The 18,842-nt window shown below is 39.8% G+C and overlaps 1 protein-coding gene across 1 annotated transcript in view; it reads left to right on the forward strand.

The window, feature by feature from the left end:
• The window catches only part of LOC134456496 (SEC14-like protein 1), a 97,304-nt gene extending 87,754 nt beyond the window's left edge, over positions 1–9,550 (forward strand). The window contains exons 16-17 of the mRNA XM_063207863.1: positions 4,558–4,586; positions 9,519–9,550. Of these exons, the coding sequence (XP_063063933.1) occupies positions 4,558–4,586; positions 9,519–9,550 (61 nt within the window). The remainder of the gene's footprint in view (positions 1–4,557; positions 4,587–9,518) is intronic.
• The last annotated feature ends 9,292 nt before the right edge of the window (positions 9,551–18,842 follow it).

Raw genomic sequence — 18,842 nt, forward strand, 5'->3', positions numbered from 1 at the left:
GAGTTTACACAAAACTAAAATAAACTGAGTGTCTCAAGGATACATGTGGCACCTCCGTCTCCAAATGAAGAGGCTCCCGATTATGCTGGATACTGAGAAGAATTTGGTCACACACACACACACACACACACACACACACACAGTCATTAACTGCCGTTGTCACAGTCGGGCTCACAGTCATGCTGATGCACGCACACGCACGCACGCACGCACGCACACTAACACACACACACACACACACACACACACACACACAGTAACAGATGGCTCTCTGACCTACAAGACCCACTCAAGGTCTCCGAACACACACACACACACACACACACACACACACACACACACACACACACACACACACACACACACACACACACACACACACACACACACACACACACAGTCAGTGATTGGGCCTGAATTTTATGGTGAACAGTGGATGCACATTCTCTCTCTACTGTACACACACACCTACAGCAGTCTGTTGTCCTACTGTGTTTTCATACTGTTGGGATCATCTACTGCAGGGGTGCTCAACTGGCGGACCCAGGTCCGGATGCGGACCCAAACGCAATGTCATCCGGACCAAGACAAAATCCATCTGTATTTAATATGTATAAATTATACATGAGATTTCTCTGCCATGCGATCTATAGGTGTATTTCTGCGAAGCCAGTCTCATGACAACTCAGTGAGTGAGCAAGAGGCCAGTGCGGCCAGCGAGTGAGGCTATTTTCTGCATCGGTCCGTAGCGACTTTTTTGGACCCTGGAAACATACGAAATTTGGCGAGTGGACCTTTTCAGTTTCTAGTTGAGCACCCCTGATCTACTGTCACACTGCTGTAAGCTACGGTGGACCATGCAAGACATTCGCTAAGTTGTTTTTTATTTTGTTCTTTCCTTTGCATGTTTAGTAAGTACTTTTCAGGAAGCATATTTTAGTAAAATACACTTGGTCGTTTAAGCCCCAAAAAGCTCGTTTTATTATTTGTTCCTTCTTTTATCAGTGGCTAAGCTCTTAGTTCCATTGAAGGTAAAGCAATATCTACGCCCTATACCGCTGCCTTCTTTTTTATGTTTTTTTTGTTTTGTTTATTATTTCCTTCTCTCCCTTTTTTCACCTCCTCCCTTTCTTTCCTGCTCCCTCCTTTCCTCCTCTGCTCTCCCTCTCCTCCTCTCCTCCTCTGCCCCGTGGTGCTCCCTCTGTAAAGAATGGCTTGCTGCGATGTTCAGAGTTTGTAAGTGGACCCGTGTTTGACTCTAGCTAGCTAGCTAAAAACCAGCTTCGCTTTGTTAGCCTGGCCGAGCACGATGAGCATGAGTGTGGAAGCTCACTGCTCCCCCACACTAGCTGCTAGCATAATATAATAACTTCCCATGCTTGGACAACAAGAGAATGAATGCGAGAGCGTCTCAAAACACAGGTCAGGGTACTCATAACGCACCCAGTAATATTTTAAGGCCTTCAAAAAACTACACTGAGTACTCAGAATGTTTTTTGAAGGCCGCCCCACAAAGCCTTGGCCTGTGCATACACCAATTCAGATTAGGCCTGGTAACCCTTAGGGCAATGTAGAATTCTCAAGACAAGCCCCCCCAAAACAGACATGCTAGTCTGTAACCTTGGCTATTTGATTCGGTCTGTATATCAGAGGTGTTGAAAGTAAAAGTAGAAGTACAAAAAGAAACCTTCCAACAAAGGTAACTTTTCTGAGTAACCAGTAGACCTGTGTACTGGTACTTGTCTTACGATCTCACTCTGTACTGTTGGATCAAGTTTGTGGTGTTTCCTTGTTAGGATTTTAGTGTTTTTCAGTAAAAACACATTCTATTAATCTCATGTCTGTAATTGCTATGTAATATAGTGTTTTACTACGTACACCATTGATTAACTTTTACTTTTGATACCTCTGCTGTACAGTACACCCAAAGCCAACTGTTCCCTTATACCCTGACTGCTGTGTAGGGACCTCAAATGTCCCCTAAAGCAGACACTCAATTTTAAAGACTGACCCTGATCATCTCAAATTAGGATTACAGGACCATGTCTGATGTCCATAATGGAAGCTTGCTTTGATTCAATCCCACTAGCGCTGCATTCTCACAATGTGCTAACACGGTGCATTGAATCACACAAGCAAATCACCAGCGCGTTTGCTAACTGCAGCTAACCCCACCTGCTTTAGACGGTTGCTGTGCTTGGCTTGTGGCATGATTTTACCTGTTGTGTAAAAAGCACTAAGAAAGCAAGAGAGCTTGTAGAATTGGCCTAGTTATCATTCTACTGTATCACTTTCCCATTAGCATTAGTAGGCAACTGTGTTTGATTTTTCCGGTTCAGGCGTTCACAGACTTAAGCTCTTCTGTCAAAACTCATGCTTTCCTCACCTTTCTTATGCTCCAAGATGGTCACTGTATCCATCTTGGCCTTATCCGGTCTGGGGTTTTCTTTTCTGCGGTTTGCATTTTGCACTTTTGGCTTGCTAAAGTTATCTTGCTCAGTTCTGTGAATTAAGAGCTTTTTAAGCATGTTAAAGCAAACAAACAAAAAAAGATGTGTCCAATGCTTGTTTTTGACCAAGTGTCAACCCACAGGATCACTAGAAGGTTGTTTGGGCAGTGCTTTCCCACTTACTCTAATGCCTAAACCAACTTTGAAATGTGTTTGTTCTAAACACGGTTAAGTACCAGTGTGTGTGATGTGATAACTCGCCTATTTTATATCATCTTACTACCTGGACAAGAGTTTGCATGTGTGCTTTAAAAAAAAGATATATATATAAACTTTCCTGGTAACGGCAACATTGCAATGCTAAAGCGTTTCCCTTCTGCAACAAGAGTGCTAACCCATGGGCGGTAATGCTATCGATATACTGTAGCAGCCAATTAAAAGTGCGTTAGCATAAGCTACGAGGTAAAGTAACTGGCAGATGAGCAGTTAGCATCACTAACTTGAGGTCGCATGGTTTGGCCTGGGAGCACTGAAATGGGCATGGGGCATCCACCACAGAATTGCACAGAAATCGCTTTTCAAACCCACCTGATAATCAAAATGGGGGCATTTGGCATCCACTTGAAGGCTGTTTGATTCGTCTTGATTGTGATGAGTTTAATAATTATTTAAAGGGACACTGTTTGAGATTTTTAGTTGTTTATTTTCAGAATTCATGCAACCCATTCACTAATGTTACCTTTTTCATGAATATTTACCACCAGCATCAAATTCTAAATATTCATTATGACTGAAAAATTGCACTTTTCATACATGAAAAGGGGGATCTTCTCCATGGTCTGCCATTTTTGATTTTCCAAAAATAGCCATTTTTAGCTGCAAAAATGACTGTACTTGGACCATACTAGAAAATATTTGTTTATTACTTAAACTTTCATGTAAAGATCAAATTTGGCAATAGGTAGCCCAGTTTCAATGAGTGGCATAGTTGCAGTACCTTTTTTGACCATTTCCTGCACAGTGTCCCTTTAAGTAATGAATTTTTTTACTGTCCTTTTATTTTAAAGGAGCACTATGCAACTTTTTTGGAGTGGATTTATCATCTTCAGCTGCAAGATGTATCATCTTAACGTAAATGTTGAAATGAGAGGCACCCCCCACCCCCTTTGAAAACTATCGTCTGTCTCATTATTTAATGTGCCGTCCTTGCCTTGTGTTTTGGCCTCATACTTGGCTGACACCCCATCTCCACAGAGAAAGCAATAGTTTCCCCTATTTCAGCCCAGGCAAAAAGAAAAAAAAATCTGGGACTTATCCCCCACTTAACATCCTGGTTGCAAATGAGAAAAGGACCCTTTTGAATTGTGCTTTTGCGAGCTATTGAATAAAACGTCTATCTTCATGACACCCTGCCTCACATGACTATGCTATAAGCACATGGAGAGGACGGGACAGGGCTGGACTGGTAATCTGGCATACAGGGCATTTTCCCGGTGGGCTGACAGTCCTCAGGGGCCGATTCTGTTGGCTTTTTTGTTGTTATTGTTTGTTTGTATGTTTGTTTAATTTTTTTTAGGACAGAAACAGGCCTCTTAAATTTTGATGGGGCGACCCATAAGAACAGCCTATACACTCATTCAGTCAAATCATTCATTTTTGAAACTATCAATCATACTTAAAATTGGTGTATATTCTTCCATCCATCTCATGCATTCACTAAACATCACCCCCCCCCCCCCCCCCCAAGAATAGTATTGTTAAAAAAAAACAGCGGGGCTGTGTGAGGGGCTGGTGCAAAATGCCTTGGCTGTTTTTTTGGTACAAGTCCAGTCCTGGGACAGGAGGTTGGATATTGAAATGCGCCCATAGTGTCTAAAACGTCTCAACAGTCTGCCGAGTTGGAGACATATATGGGGTGAGGGGATGAGGAAAGGCTTTTTTTTCTTCCTGTGAGCACATCCGTATATTGGGACACACTATGGAGAGCTCTATTGCAAAAAAAAGAGAGAACTACTCAAAAGTTGCATAGTATCTCTTTAAAAAGCAAAAGTAAGTCTGTGGAATGTTCATGAACGGTTGTCTTCTTCTTCTTTTCTTCCTCTTCCAGGGGTTCCATGACCAGCCTGGGCCCCCCGGGTTTTTGGGGGGCCCCCCCCCCCCCCCCAATCCCTCCCGTCCCCCAAAATGGGGCCGGGGGGGCCCCCCGGTTTTGGGGGGAAAGGGGGGGGCCCCCCCCCAAAACCCCTCCCCCCGGGGGGGGCCCCCCCAAAAAAAAAAAAAAAGGTTAAAGGGGGGGGGGGGGGGGGGGGGGGGGGAAAACCAAAAAAGGGGGGGGATGGATGGATGGATGGAAGGGGGTTGGGGGGGGGGAAAACCCCCCCCCCCCCCAAAAAATTTTTTTTTTTGGGGACCCCCCCCCCCCCCCCCCCGCCCCCCTTGGAAAAAAAAACCCCTTTTTTTTTGGAAAGGGGAAAAATGGCGGAGTAAAGGGGGGGGAAAAAAAAAACCCCAAAAAAAACCCCCTTTGGGGGGGAAAAAAAAAAAAAAAAAAAAATTTTTAAAAAACCACACACACACACACACACCCAAAAAAAAACCCCCCCCCAACCCCCCCAAAAAAAAACCCCCCCAAAAACCCCCCCCCAAAATTTTTTCCCCGGGAAACCAAAGGGGGGGGGGGGGGGAAAAAAAAAAAAAAAACCCCCCCCCCCCCCCCCCCCAACCAACCCCCACACACACACACACCACACAACCCCCCAAAAACCCCCAAAAACCCCCCAAAAAGGGGGGGGTTTTTTCCCCCTTGGGGGGGGGAAAAAAAAGGGGGCCCCCCCAAAAAACCAAACACACACAAAAAACACAACACAACACCCCCCCCCCCCCCCCCCCCCAAAAAAAAAAAAAAAAAAAATCCCCCCAACCCCCCCAAAAAAAATTTTTTCCTTTTTTGGGGGGGGGGGGGGAAAAAAGGGGGGGGGTCCCTTTTTTTCTAAAAATTTTTTTTGGGTTTAAAACCCAAAAAAAAAACCAAAAAAAAAACCCCCGGGGAAAAAAAAACCCCCCCCCCAAAAAAATTTTTTTTTTTCCCTTTTCCCCCCTTCTTTTCCCCTCTCCCCCCCTTTTTTTTCCCCCCCCCCCCCCCTTTTCCTCTCTCCTTTTTTCCCTTTTTCCCCCCCCCCCCCTCCCTTTTTTTCTCCCTCCTTTTTCCCCCTCCCCCTTTTTTTTTTTTTAAATTTTAATTTTTTTTTTTTTTTTCCCCCCTTCCCCCCTTTTTTTTTCCCCCCCCCCCTCTCTCTCCCTGGTGCTTTTTTTTTTTTTCCCCCCCCCCCCTTTTTTTCCCCCCGGTTTGGGGGGAAATTGGGGAAAAAATTTTTTTTTTCCCGTTTTCCTTTTTTTTTTTAAAAATTTTTTTTTTTCCCCTTCCCCCTTTTTTTTGGGGCCCCCCCCCCCCCTTTTTCCCCTTTTTTTTTTCCCGGCCAAATTTTTTTAAGGTTCCATTAATTTTAAAAAACCCCCCCAAAAAAAAAGGGGGGGTTTTTTTTTTTTCCCCCCCGGTTTTTTGGGTTTTGTTTTGGGGGGGGGGTTTTTTTTTGTGTTTGTGGGGGGTGTTTTTTGGGGCCCGGGGGTTTTAAAAATTTTTTTGGGGGTTTTTTTTTTGGGAAATTGGGGAAAAAAAAAAAAATTTTTTTTTTTTTTTTTCCAAACAAAAAAAAAGGGGGTTTTTAAAAAATTTTTTTTTAATTTTTTTTTAAAAAATTTTTTTTTTAAAAAAAAAAATTTTTTTTTTTTTAAAAAAAATTTTTTTTTCCCCCCTTTTTTTTTAAAAAATTTTTTTTTTTTAAAAAATTTTTGGGGGTTTTTTTTTTTTTTTGGGTTTTTTTTTTTTTAAAAAAATTTTTTTTTCCCCGGGGGGGGGTTTTTTTTTTTTCCCCCCCAAAAAAAAAAGTCCTTTTTTAAAAAGGGAAAAATTTTTAAAAAAAAAGGTGGGGCCCAAAATTTTTGGGCCTTTAAAAGGGGGGGGCCGGGGGGAAAAAAAGGGGGGGAAAAAAAAAAACCTTTTTTTTTTTCCCCCTTTTTTTTAAAAAATTTTTTTTTTTTTTTTTCCCCCCCAAACCCTTTTGGGCCCTTTGGCCCAATTTTTTAATTTTAAAAAAACCCTTTTTGGGGGGAAAAAAAAAAAAATTTTTTTTTTAAAAAATTTTTAAAAAAGGGGAAAAATTTTAAAAAAAAACTTTAAAAAAAAAAGGTTTGGGGGGGGGGGGGGGTTTTTTTTTGGGGGGCCCGGGAAAAAAAAAATTTTTAAACCCCCCCCTTTAAAAAAGGGTTTTTTAATTTTTTTTCCCTTAAAGGGGGGGTTTTTTTTTTTTTTTAAATTTTTAATTTTTTTTTTTTTTTTTGGGGCTTTTTTTTGGGGGGAAAAAAGGGGGGGGGGGGCCCCCCCCCAAAAAAAAAAAACCCCCAAAAAAATTTTTAAAAAAAAAAAAAAAAAAACCCCGGGGGAAAAAAAAAATTTTTAAGGGGGGCCCCGGGGGGGTTTTAAAAAAAAAAAAAAATTTTTTTTTGGGGGGGGTGGGGAAAACCCCCTTTTTCATTTAAAAATTTTTTTCCCCCTTTTTTTTTTTGGTTTAAAATTTTTAAACCCCTTTTTTTTTTTAAAAAAAAGGGGGGGCCCCCGGGCCCCCCCAAAAAATTTTTTAACCCCCCCCCAACCAAACCCCTTTTTTTTTTTTTTTAAATTTTTGGGGGGGGGTTTTTTTTTTTTTTTCCCCCCCCCCCCCCTTTTTAAATTTCCCCTTTTTAAAAAAAATTTTTCTTTAATTTAAAATTTTTTTTTTTAAAAAAAAGGGAAGGTTTTGGGGGGGAAAAGGGGTTTTGGTTTTGAAAAAAGGGGGGAGGGCCCGGGGGGGGGGGGCCCCCCTTTTTTCCCCGGAAACAAAAAAAAGGGGGGGAAAAAAATTTTCAAAGGAAACCCCAAAACCCCCCAAAAAATTTTTTTTGTTCCCTTTGGGAAAAATTTTTTTTTTTTTTTTTTTCCTCTTTTTTTCCCCCTTTTTTTTTTTTTTTTTTTTAAAAACCCCCCCCCCCAACCCCTTTTTTTTTAAATTTTTTTTTCCCAAAAAGGTTTTTCCCCCCCCCCTTTTTGGGGGGGAAAAAAAAAAATTTTTTTGGGGGTTTTTTTTTCCCCAAAAAAATTTTTTTGATTTGGGGTTTTTGTTTTTTAAATTTCCCCCCCGCCAAAAAAAAAGGGGGGTTTTTTTAAAAGGGGGGAAAAAAAAAATTTAAAAAAAATTTTTTTTTGGGGGGGGAAAAAAAAAGAATTTGGGGTTTTTTGGGGGGGGTTTTTTTTTTCCCTTTTTGGGGGGGGAAAAAAAATTTTTGGGGTTGGGGGACAAAGGGGGTTTTAATTTTTTTTTTGGGGGGGGGGGGGCCCCTTTTAAAAAAAAAAAAACCAAAAATAAATTTTTTTTTTTTGGGGGGGAAAAATTTAAAAATTTTTTTTTTTAAAAAAAATTAAGTTTTTTAAAAAAACCTTTTAAAAACCCCCCAAGAAAACCCAAAGGGGTTTTTAAAACCCCCCCCCCGGTGGGGGGTTTTTTTTTTAAAAAAAAGAATTGGTTTTTCAAAAAAAAAAAATTTTTTTCCTTTTTTAAGGAAAAAGGAAAAAAATTTTTTGGGCCCCCTTTTTTTTTGGGGGGGGAAAAAAAAAAAAAAAATTTTTAAAAAAAAAACCCCAAAAAAAAAAAAATTTTTTTTTTTCCCTTTTTTTTTTTCCCGGGGGTTTTTTTTTTGGGGTTAAGGAAAATTTTTTTGGTTTAATTCCTTTTTGGTTTTGGGGAAAAAAAAATTTGGGTGGTTTTTTCCCAAAAAATTTTTTTTCCCCCCCCCCGGGGTTTTTCCCAAAAACCCCTTTTTTTTTTTTTAAAAAAACCCCCTTTTTTAAAATTAAAATTGGGGGGGGGAAAAAAAAAACCCCCCCGGGGGGGGCCCCAAGGGGCCTGGGGGGAAAATTTTTTTGGGGTTTTTTTTTTTTTTAAAAAAAAAAAAAATTAAAAAAAAAATTTTTTAAAAAAAAGGTTTTTTAAATTTAAGGGGCCCCTTTTTTTTAAAAAGGGAAAAAAAAAATTTTTTTTAAAAGGGAAAAAATTTTTAAAAAAAAGGGGGGGGGTTTTTTGGGGGGTTTTTTTTTTTGGGGGAAAAAAACCCCAAAAAAAAAAAAAAACCCCCCCCGGGGGGGGAAATTTGGGGGGTTTCCCCGGGTTTTAAAAATTTTTCCTTTGGGTTTTTTTTTTTGGTTTGGGGGGGGGTTCCCCCCTTTTTGGGGGGGCCCCCCGGGGGGGGGTTTTTTTTTTTTGGGTTTTTTTTTTTTTGGGTGTTAAAACTGAGAAAAAAATATTGTTTTGAGGGACATATGTACTCATTTCTAATTTGATAACTGCAACACGTCTCAAAGAAGTTGGGACAGGGATCAGTGAAATGTAATAAACATCCAAATAAGATAAAACAACATTTCTGAATTCCCTTTGATTTACCATGATTGAGTGTATATAAGACATATTTTTGTTGTTAAATCATTGTATTGGTTCATGACATCATGAAATATATATTGGATGTAGTCTCACTCTACAGATAGCTATTGAAAAGTGGCCATGTTAAGAATGCTTCATGTGTGCAAATGATGGATTGGTTTAACATTCTCCTACGCACCCGAGCTCACTTGAAATAGACTCCGAAGACATGGGAAACTGTCCTTTGTTTACAGAAGTTGCAGAAGTCAATTCTTTTTTATAATAATAGTCTTACACATCCTGTGCTACAGTGAAAATGGACCATCCAACTTGTGTTCAAAAGTCAGCCTCCATGATGGCATGGGGGCGCAGTAGTGCATTGGTTAAGTTGTTCTCACTCATCTGTAGAGTTAAATACAGTGCTGAATGATATAAAAGGGTTTTAAACAGCATGAAAATGCACTCATACATTATATTTTGAAGGGAGATCTTCAATTCCTGCCACATAGTAAGGACAAATTACATTCTCTACTATGTTTTCACAGTTTAACTCCATCATAAGGACCAGCAGGTGATAAAAAGACGGGCTTTTGATCAAGACCTGTCACACTTAAAGCACTACAGAAAGGAAAACATTGCAAAACATGACCAGGAATACACCATTTAAGCTGGTGAAATCACGTCCAAGATAGGAATTAACACTGCTTTTATATAAAATCATCTCATCGGTTAATGTATTTTTTGTCTTTTGTTTTGTTTTCAGTCTTCCTCGACATTTGCTGCCTTTTATTGTCAACGTCCCAACTCTTTTGAGACTTGTTGCTTTTACATATTCATGAATAACTATAATTTTAATCAGTTTTGATGGCTGATATGTTTTCTTTGTGCTGTTCTCCATCTTTATATATGGACTTTTATGCCTTTATTTGATAGGACAGTGTGAGATGGTGACAGGAAGTGAGTGGGACAGAGAGATGGGGTAGGATCGGGAAATGACCCTTTCCGGACTCGAACCGGTGTCCCCGTGGGCATACAAGCCCAAATGTGGGGGGCTTAGCGCGCTGCGCCACAGCGCCCCCGTGCTGTTCTCCATCTAATTAAAGAATCAGATGTTTTGAAAATGGCAGTATTTTGTTATTATTCACAATTTACCTTGTGTCCCAACTTCTATGGGGTTGGGGTTTACACTAATAGTGAATTACTTAAATCATGTCAATTCCCTCCACCTGTGTCAGACGTCCAAAAAAGTGACCTATACCGACATTCAAATGTTCAACTACATGCTATAGTCATAGTGGACCTAGTTTGCACGTCGATCTGAGGTCCAGAGTAGGTCATGGACCGGCGGACGCAATGTAGACATTATCTCAACGTCTATACGACGTCCAATGTTTACAGAATGAAATAAATATAAATCAAACAGAGCTTCCACCTACCCACCCATACTCCAACGCAAACGCGTGCGCACACACACACACACACACACACACACACACACACACACACACACACACACACACACACACACACACACACACACACACACACACACACACACACACACACACACACACACACACACACACACTTATGATCTGACTATCTATTAAAATCATGGGATTTTTCCTCTCTCTTTTTATTTTTAGTGTATTTTTTTTCTTTCCTTCTCCCCAACCATTGTCCTTGCTGTATGAACAACACATGTAAGCTCTTGGATTGTATTTGTTCTTTTATTAAGTTAGTAAGTTAAGTTACCATTCTTTATTAAACAATGTCTGCAAGATGGAAATGCAATCAAAAGAAATGCTTCCATGACTTTGAGGGGAAAAAAAGTGCAATAACGTATTTAAAAAAAAATCACATCCACCTCCGTCATATGCTTTGGATCTTGTGGTCAGACAGGAAAAAAAATAAATATATACAAATATTGGTAATGATATGTTATACTTTCATGTTAACGTCCAACTCAAACACCTCCACCACTTCCACTACCATCATGTCTATACCGTCATATGCCTTGGGTCTTGTGGTCAGATAGAATATGTGGTAACACTTTACTTTACGGATCGCTAATAGGGTGGTAATTTCATGTTAATTTCATAGTTATTTCATAGTTATTTCAGGGTAATAACTGTTTGTTTTTAGTAACAACAGCAAAATAACCAAACAGTTTCCAGTGCAGTGTGGTGACACCCTGATGACTCGCAGCACAGTGACACTTTGTTCACACACACACACACACACACACACACACACACACACACACACACACACACACACACACACACACACACACACACACACACACACACACACACGGACACACACACACACGGACACACACACACAATGCACTGGAAACTGTATGGTTATTTTGCTGTTGTTACTAAAAACAAACAGTTATTACCCTGAAATAACTATGACATAACTATGAAATTTATACGAAATTACCACCTTATTAGCGATCCGTAAAGTAAAGTGTAACCGAATATGTTGTACTTGCATGTTAACATCCACCACCATCACATCCACCTCCACCACCACCACTATCACATCCACCACCACCACCTCCATCACCTCCACCACTATCACATCCACCACCACCTCCACCACTATCACATCCACCACCATCTCCATGACAACCATCATGTCCGGTCCATCCTCCATCACCCGATTCAGATGCACCGGTATTGACAATTCCTGTCCCATTAGTATGTCTTCCCCTTTCAATAAAAAGAGAAGGATTTGTTATTATTTTGCACAGTACTAATACCGGTGTTACATGCAATATGTGAAAGAGTTTAAATTAACCATCACTCCATGAACACTGTAACTCACTGCTATATCATAGGCCTAAGTATTGCTTATTGGAAAAGCAATTCTGTATCCCAACACAAGCATAGCTTTGCGTAGGTAAAGAAGTAAAATTTCTTTCCACCCTTTTCAAATAAATTTACTTGTTCTTTGTCTTTAGAGTGCAGTGCAATCAATGACCAGAGTCATTAGAGTCCAGTGCAAAGAAGAAGAAAATAAAAGACAAAGCTCCATCAACGAGTCCGGCTAACTGGTGGCTTGGGTCTTATTGCTAGATGTACCGTAAATGTTTTAATCGCATATGTAGACCTATCTGTATGATCAATAATGTGAAAAAAAATCCACAGTGGACAATAATTCCATTGTTTTCATTCAGTTGACCTACTAAAACTACTGTCTCTCTTAATTCCAAGGCTCATTAGGCTCAGATGCCTTCACTCAAGCACCCACTCTCTCACATGAGGTGTGGGACAGTACTGAGAAGCAGCATAGCTAGCTCCAAATATAGGCTTTAGGGTCATGGCGTAGGCTACTACGGTATACATAGACTCTTTGCAGAATGGTGTACCGACTTTGCTATCAGGTATTCTACCAATCAGTCGGGCTGTGCAGTGCAAATGCAATTATACATAGGCCTACATCCATGCAATTTGTACAGACTGTTTCTGCATAGCCGAACAATGAAAAAGTAACTATATTGTGTCCGTTTAGTGAATGATTATTTCCCAAACGATAATTTTGAGGCTTCACTTGAAGGACCACACCGGAGCAGCACAGATGTAATTCTTTGTGTTTTTTATTCAAGTGCAAAACATGACTAACGTTTCAATGGTTAGACCATCTTCATCAGAGTCCATGAGTGGATAATTTTGAGGCTTTAGTATGATACTTATACAACATTTGCCATCTGGTAACACATGACTGGTCTTTTTCTTTTTTCTGCCCACATCCTCTATAAGACACTGCACTGTAGAAGGCTTAGGCAGGAATGTCTGTCTGTCAACCCACTAAAATACAATACAAGAATCACACCCGAGAGTGCGGCTTTTTTTTAAACAAAATATGTATATGCGTTTCAGTTCACCGTACACATGAAGACCTTAAAAAAACAATTGGGAGTTGAGCACACTTTCTGAAAAAAATGATAAAAGTAGGATCATCCCGAGTGATGAGTATACAGTTATGACCTACCCCTCACGTTGTGTAGATGTCGCTCCTTTTCTTTTGCAGTAAAGGTAGAGCCTGATACCAACAAAGAAACAGAGAAGTGAAAAGATATTTCTCTCATTTTAATTTTTTTTGTAAAAAAAATGAGAGAAAGTAGTAGCTGCAGCCTTGCTTCTTCACCGTGAAACAAGTCAGTACTTTTTCCCAATTATTTTCTGGGTCACACAAAGTAATTGGAAGAAAATATTGAGTGAATACATTCATTTTGGCAAAAGTGTTTTGATGGCGAGACAAGACTGCAGCTACTACACCCAACTATGCTATGGTCAGCACCGATACATTCAGGCAATGACTGGGTCACCTACAAATTTCCACACACACTTATTCCAGAGATGGCAACTATGCTGCTCATTGAAACTGAGCTGTCTACTGCCAAATTTGAGCTTTTCATGAATATTCAGTAAATAATTAACTAATAGCCTAAACGACTAATAGTCATAGTAAAAGTGTGATCAAAGTACACTAAGTTTTAAGTGGTGTTAAATGTTAAGTGGTGTTAAGGTGTTAGGTTTTAAGTGGTGTTAAGTATTCATGAAAAAGGTAACATTTGTGAATGGGTAGCCTGAATTCTGGAAATAAACTACACAGGGATTTGTCCAGTGTTAATTCAACTCTTATAGAGTTAATTGAACACCCTCTAGAGTGTATTTGGTCCCAGAGTACTCTCTAAGTGTTGAATTAACACTGCATTTTTTACTGTGTACTAAACATACTACACAGTGCACCTATAAACAAGTTTATAATAGGAGCTATGAATTACATTGTTAAATATCATACTTACATGATGATGAAGGAAAAGACTCCTAGGACCACAAACACCAGGATAACTCCAGTTGAGAGTGCCATGTTTAGTCGGATCACCCCCCTTGAAACTCTGCACATTTACAGTATTTCCTCACTCAGGTTATATAGGTTATGCGGTATATACAGCTGTATAGCTTATATGTGAAGGTATGGTAATTCTTGCAATGTAGAATATTGAACGTAAAGGCTGGTCACCTGCAAATCTTCCAAAAGGTTGAAGTCAGACATACACTGTATCAAGTATACAGCATAAGGCGACTACAGTACTCATACTGTACACTCTAGGCCAACAACAAAGCAAAAAAAAAAGTCTATTTTCTCTTCCTTAAAATTCAAACAGTTAGTTCAATGAAAAATGTTGTATCTTCATTTAACATTCGTGTCCTCAACATAGGCGTTCACCATTTTGTAGTGCCACACATACACAAGCATGCATGATTACAGCTGGAACAGTTGCTAGGCAGTTAATCATTAACCCGTTAAGACATGGCGTTGTAAATCAGCTGTTAACAGAATGGCAATGGCAAAGTTGTAGTGCATTACTAAAAGCCCTGTGTTATGTCCTACTGTAGTATAGTACTACTATTAAAATATGGTAGTTGACTTTTTATTGTCTTTAAAAACGTTCCACTGGGTGGAACGGCGTGCCTTATGGGGCTATGAAGTTTTTCAGTCCCCTTCATAGCACAACACCCCTATATGACATAGCACAGGGCCTTAAATGATAGACTATGACTGGTCATTGCCATTCTGATAACAGCTATTTTTTGACAGGGGCTGTTTTATTGGGTCAAACACACTGCTGCACTCTCATGCGTTGAGTGTCTGGGGAGTGATCAATTTGGAAGGAGAGATGTGATCTCACTCTTGAACTTTTTTATTGTTGGCTCACATTCATTTTCAGATGTTTTAACAGCAAAAGAAGGCAAGCGTTTTCAGCCATTGCCTAGCAATACATGTAGGCTAACTACCAAAAGAAGAATTGCAAGAGTGTTAATTATTAATGGCAAACACTGCTGTTGGAACACAACATGGCTTTTTTATGATCGAACAAACATAACCTGGTTATACTGTGTCTCCTTATTTTGTGTCCATGACATTCAGATTATATTGCCCATGACTAGAGGTGTGACCAGAATGAGGGTTTAAGTTCAAGTAGATACTCGGGACAAGACATCCAGCCAACTCCAGCTTTTTACTTCATTAAGTCTACATTTCAGATCATTATATACAAACCCCAACTCCGATGAAGTTGGGACGTTTGGTAAACAGTGAATAAAATCAAAATGCTATCATTCTCAAAACATTCAATCTATTCATTAGATGGAGAATAGTGAAAAGACAACATATTAAGTGTTAAAACCGAGAAAAAATATTGTTTTGGGGGACATATGTACTTATTTCTAATTTGATAAATCCAACACGTCTCAAAAGAGTTGGGACGGGGACAATAAATGGCAGCAAATGTCGAGAAAGACTAAAAACAAAACAAAAGACAACACTTAACAGTTAAATACATTAACCGATTGATGAATTTATATAAAAAACAGTGTTAATTCCTATCTTGGACATGATTTCACCAGCTTAAATGGTGGGTGTATTCCTTGTCATGTGTTGCAATGTTTTCCTTTCTGTAGTGCTTACAGTGTGACAGTTCTTGACCAAAAGCGCACCACATTTTATCACCTGCTGGTCCTTATGATGGAGCCAAACTGTTAAAACATAGTAGAGAATGCAATTTGACCTTACTATGTGGCAGTAATCGAAGATCTCCCTTCAAAATATAATGCATGAGTGGCTTTTCATGCTGTTTAAAACCCATTTATACCATTCAGCACTGTATTTAACTCTACAGATGAGTGAGAACATCTTAACCAATGCACTACTGCACCCGCATGCCATCATGGAGGCTGACTTTTGAAGCTAGCACTAACACAAGTTGGATGGTCCATTTTCACTGTAGCACAGGATGTGCAATGCTCTATTATTGTCAAAAAGAATGGACTTCTACAACTTCTGCCGACTTCTGTAAGCAAAGGACAGTTTCCCATGTCTTCTGGGTCTATTTCAAGTGAGCTCAGGTGCTTAGGAGAATGTTACACCCCTGTATCATTTGCACCCATTAAGCATTCTTAATATGGTCAATAAGGAAGGAAACATGATAACAAAAAATGAAAAAGCTAGAAACTTTACAGATAGTATGCTTTTTGAATATCCCCACCTGCATGTATTCTATCAATACAAAACACAGAGATAATAAGTTGGGTCCTTTTTTCTGGCCAGTTTTCTTTGGATGGACAGGTCATTTCTCAGAGGGGCAGGAGTTGTTCCTGGGGGGCAGTGACATCTAACACCCACAGACTATATACAGCAGATGCTTCAAATGAAAACAGGGTGTAACATAGTCAAATATTCTATGAAGCAGCTTCCCTGACGGAGGTATGCGCTCTGACTGCTTCTAGTTATAATTACAATTGGTCAATTGATTTATCTTGTAGGCCTATATAGGGCTAAAACATTGCTACTCCATTATCTCATGATGTAGCCTACACAGTACATTTACTACCCAGTGTGCTCCATACAACTTTTGCCATTTTTAAAATAGGTGCCTAAGTTTTACAACACATGAAGAAGTGAATTACGTGTACTGGACCTCTCATTTTACTGTTTTAGAGTATGCAACGAAAATATCAAAATCGTCAAAAATCCTGAAAATGGGACCCATAATTGTCTCAGAAGTGCCCCGAGCTCTCTGCACATTTGAGGTAAAACATGGTTTCTGAGACCTTAACAGGCTGTACACTCCTGCGCGTGCTGATGTTTTCCCGTCAACCTCGTGAGACCCTGTGGTATTGGCTGCGTCCCCTCTCTAGCCCTCTGGAGTAAGGCCTCTCAGAGGCTTTAAGAGGTTATTTGCAACACCTTGACTTTTTTCAAGTATTTCAACTAACTGTGAACCTCTATGCAAAAGTGGCACATATTTGTATTCTGAAAAGCCTAACAAAAAAGAATATGATGGTATAGTGAATGTAATACATACAATATGTTTTATTTAAATTGAGTGTAAACACAACTGTACAAAAAAAAGCTGTTTTGGAGGTCTTCAAACAGTGCAAGAAAACACACTCTAAATATATGTAGCCAAGACTTTTGAAGATTGAACCTTGTAAACAAAAGTGTTTGCTACATAAAAGTAAAAAGAGCATTAAATGTTGTGTTGTTTCCTTACAAAGTGTGAAAGAGCAATTGTAAGTCAAGCCAGTTTCTCTGCAAGTTGAATAGGCCTACTGATTAGATGGACCAACACCTCTGATGGCCCCACCCCCCTGTCACTTGCATGTGATAATTGTCAGTATATATCTGAAAACTAGAAGTTTCAAGGTTTTAATGGTGCCACTTATATGTTTGAATGACAAAAACTCACTGAGTTACATATCGTCAGCTTGCTTAGGCCGGGAGCTACGTATACCCCTCAGGATGTGTTTTGCTTACTTTTTTCACTATGATTTCCTGTTAGTCTATACCCTGGGCCATAAGGAGTTGATAGGGTCCACTCCCAACTCAGTCCAAAAAAGCATCTTTTAAGGAAAAGCTGCAGGCGAAATGATATACTTGTAAATATTAAGGTACTGCAACTGCAAAAATGGTCCTAAAACCCTGTAGGCTAAATGTTCATGGGTCATCCTGTCACATGGGGGAACCGACCTGTAACATGTTTCAGGGCTTGGGGCTTTTCTTCTGTCAAATATCATCTTCAACATATCCAAAAAGTCCAAAAAATGCTTGTCCGCCTGACAAATTGTCTTCGTATTTGATTATTTTCAACTCTGTTATGATATGCACTGGTCCCTACCCAAGTTCATGAGCTTCAGTTTTAAAGTTGTGCGACAAGCTTGGGAAAGTGTGTTACTTTTGATATAGACGATAGACGTCTGTCTGTGCCTGTGTCGTGTCTGCTTGCATGTGTGAGAGAACACGAGTGCTTGCAAGAATCGGGGACGATTTTGTAATCATGTAGCATGTGCCTGCTTGGCATATCACATAGAGAGTCAAGTAGCCGGTTTTCAAAACACAATGCCAATAGTAGACTACTGCAGCCTGTTTGTAAAAGTCAACAAGTTTGTAACAGGATGAATATGCTGAAGGGTGAAAAACATTTTGTGCATTTTTTTTATGTCAGAAATGCCACTGCAACAGTGCTTTCACCAGAACAGTGTTTGCCCATTCTGATGTGAAAGACAAAATATACTGCAAAAACACACACACACACACACACACACACACACACACACACACACACACACACACACACACACACACACACACACACACACACACACACACACACACACACACACACACACACACAGGGAACACAGTATCAACCCAATGCAATTCCAAGTCAATAATTCAGTGACATCAGCTAGTCCATTTTGAAGCAACACTCAGTGTGAAGCCATTCTGCATACTGTTGTGAACATTTAATAAGCAATGGGTAGAAATAAGAGGGAATAACCAAAACATGCCCCAAATTGCAGTCCGGCGTTTGCAGTCTGATCTAGTATCTCCATTATCCCTCCATTCTCGGCCAGCTAGTCAATCTGGTGACCTAGGCTTGCACTCCCTTTCCCACTTTCCTTTTTTTGTATGTAGAAATAGGCATCTGTAAACATAGCATGTCAGCCTACATCTGTTCGAGCACTTCTGATCTTGTACCTACATTCAGTGTAGGCCTACTGAGTGTATAATGAATATTCATTGTTTATGTGAAGTGTAGGGTAATGTTTTATGTTGTTTGAAGTTCTAATTTTGTGGGAGTTTATGTATTAGGCCTACTGGTGCCCCCAAGACACATCCTGCTTTAGCCCCTTAGCGCAGCACTAGCCTATGGCTCTCTGTAGCCTAATGTCATAGCAATGTTGTTATGATGAAGTTAAGCATTTTCAGCAAGTGAATAGGGTTGCCGGCGACCCCTACTGCATTAAGAGGCTACACTGCCCTGTCTGCCTATGCCTAGTGCCAGCCCTGCCACCATTCCAAC

The sequence above is a fragment of the Engraulis encrasicolus genome, chromosome 1 (assembly GCF_034702125.1).
Source record: "Engraulis encrasicolus isolate BLACKSEA-1 chromosome 1, IST_EnEncr_1.0, whole genome shotgun sequence".
In the NCBI taxonomy this organism is placed as follows: domain Eukaryota; kingdom Metazoa; phylum Chordata; class Actinopteri; order Clupeiformes; family Engraulidae; genus Engraulis; species Engraulis encrasicolus.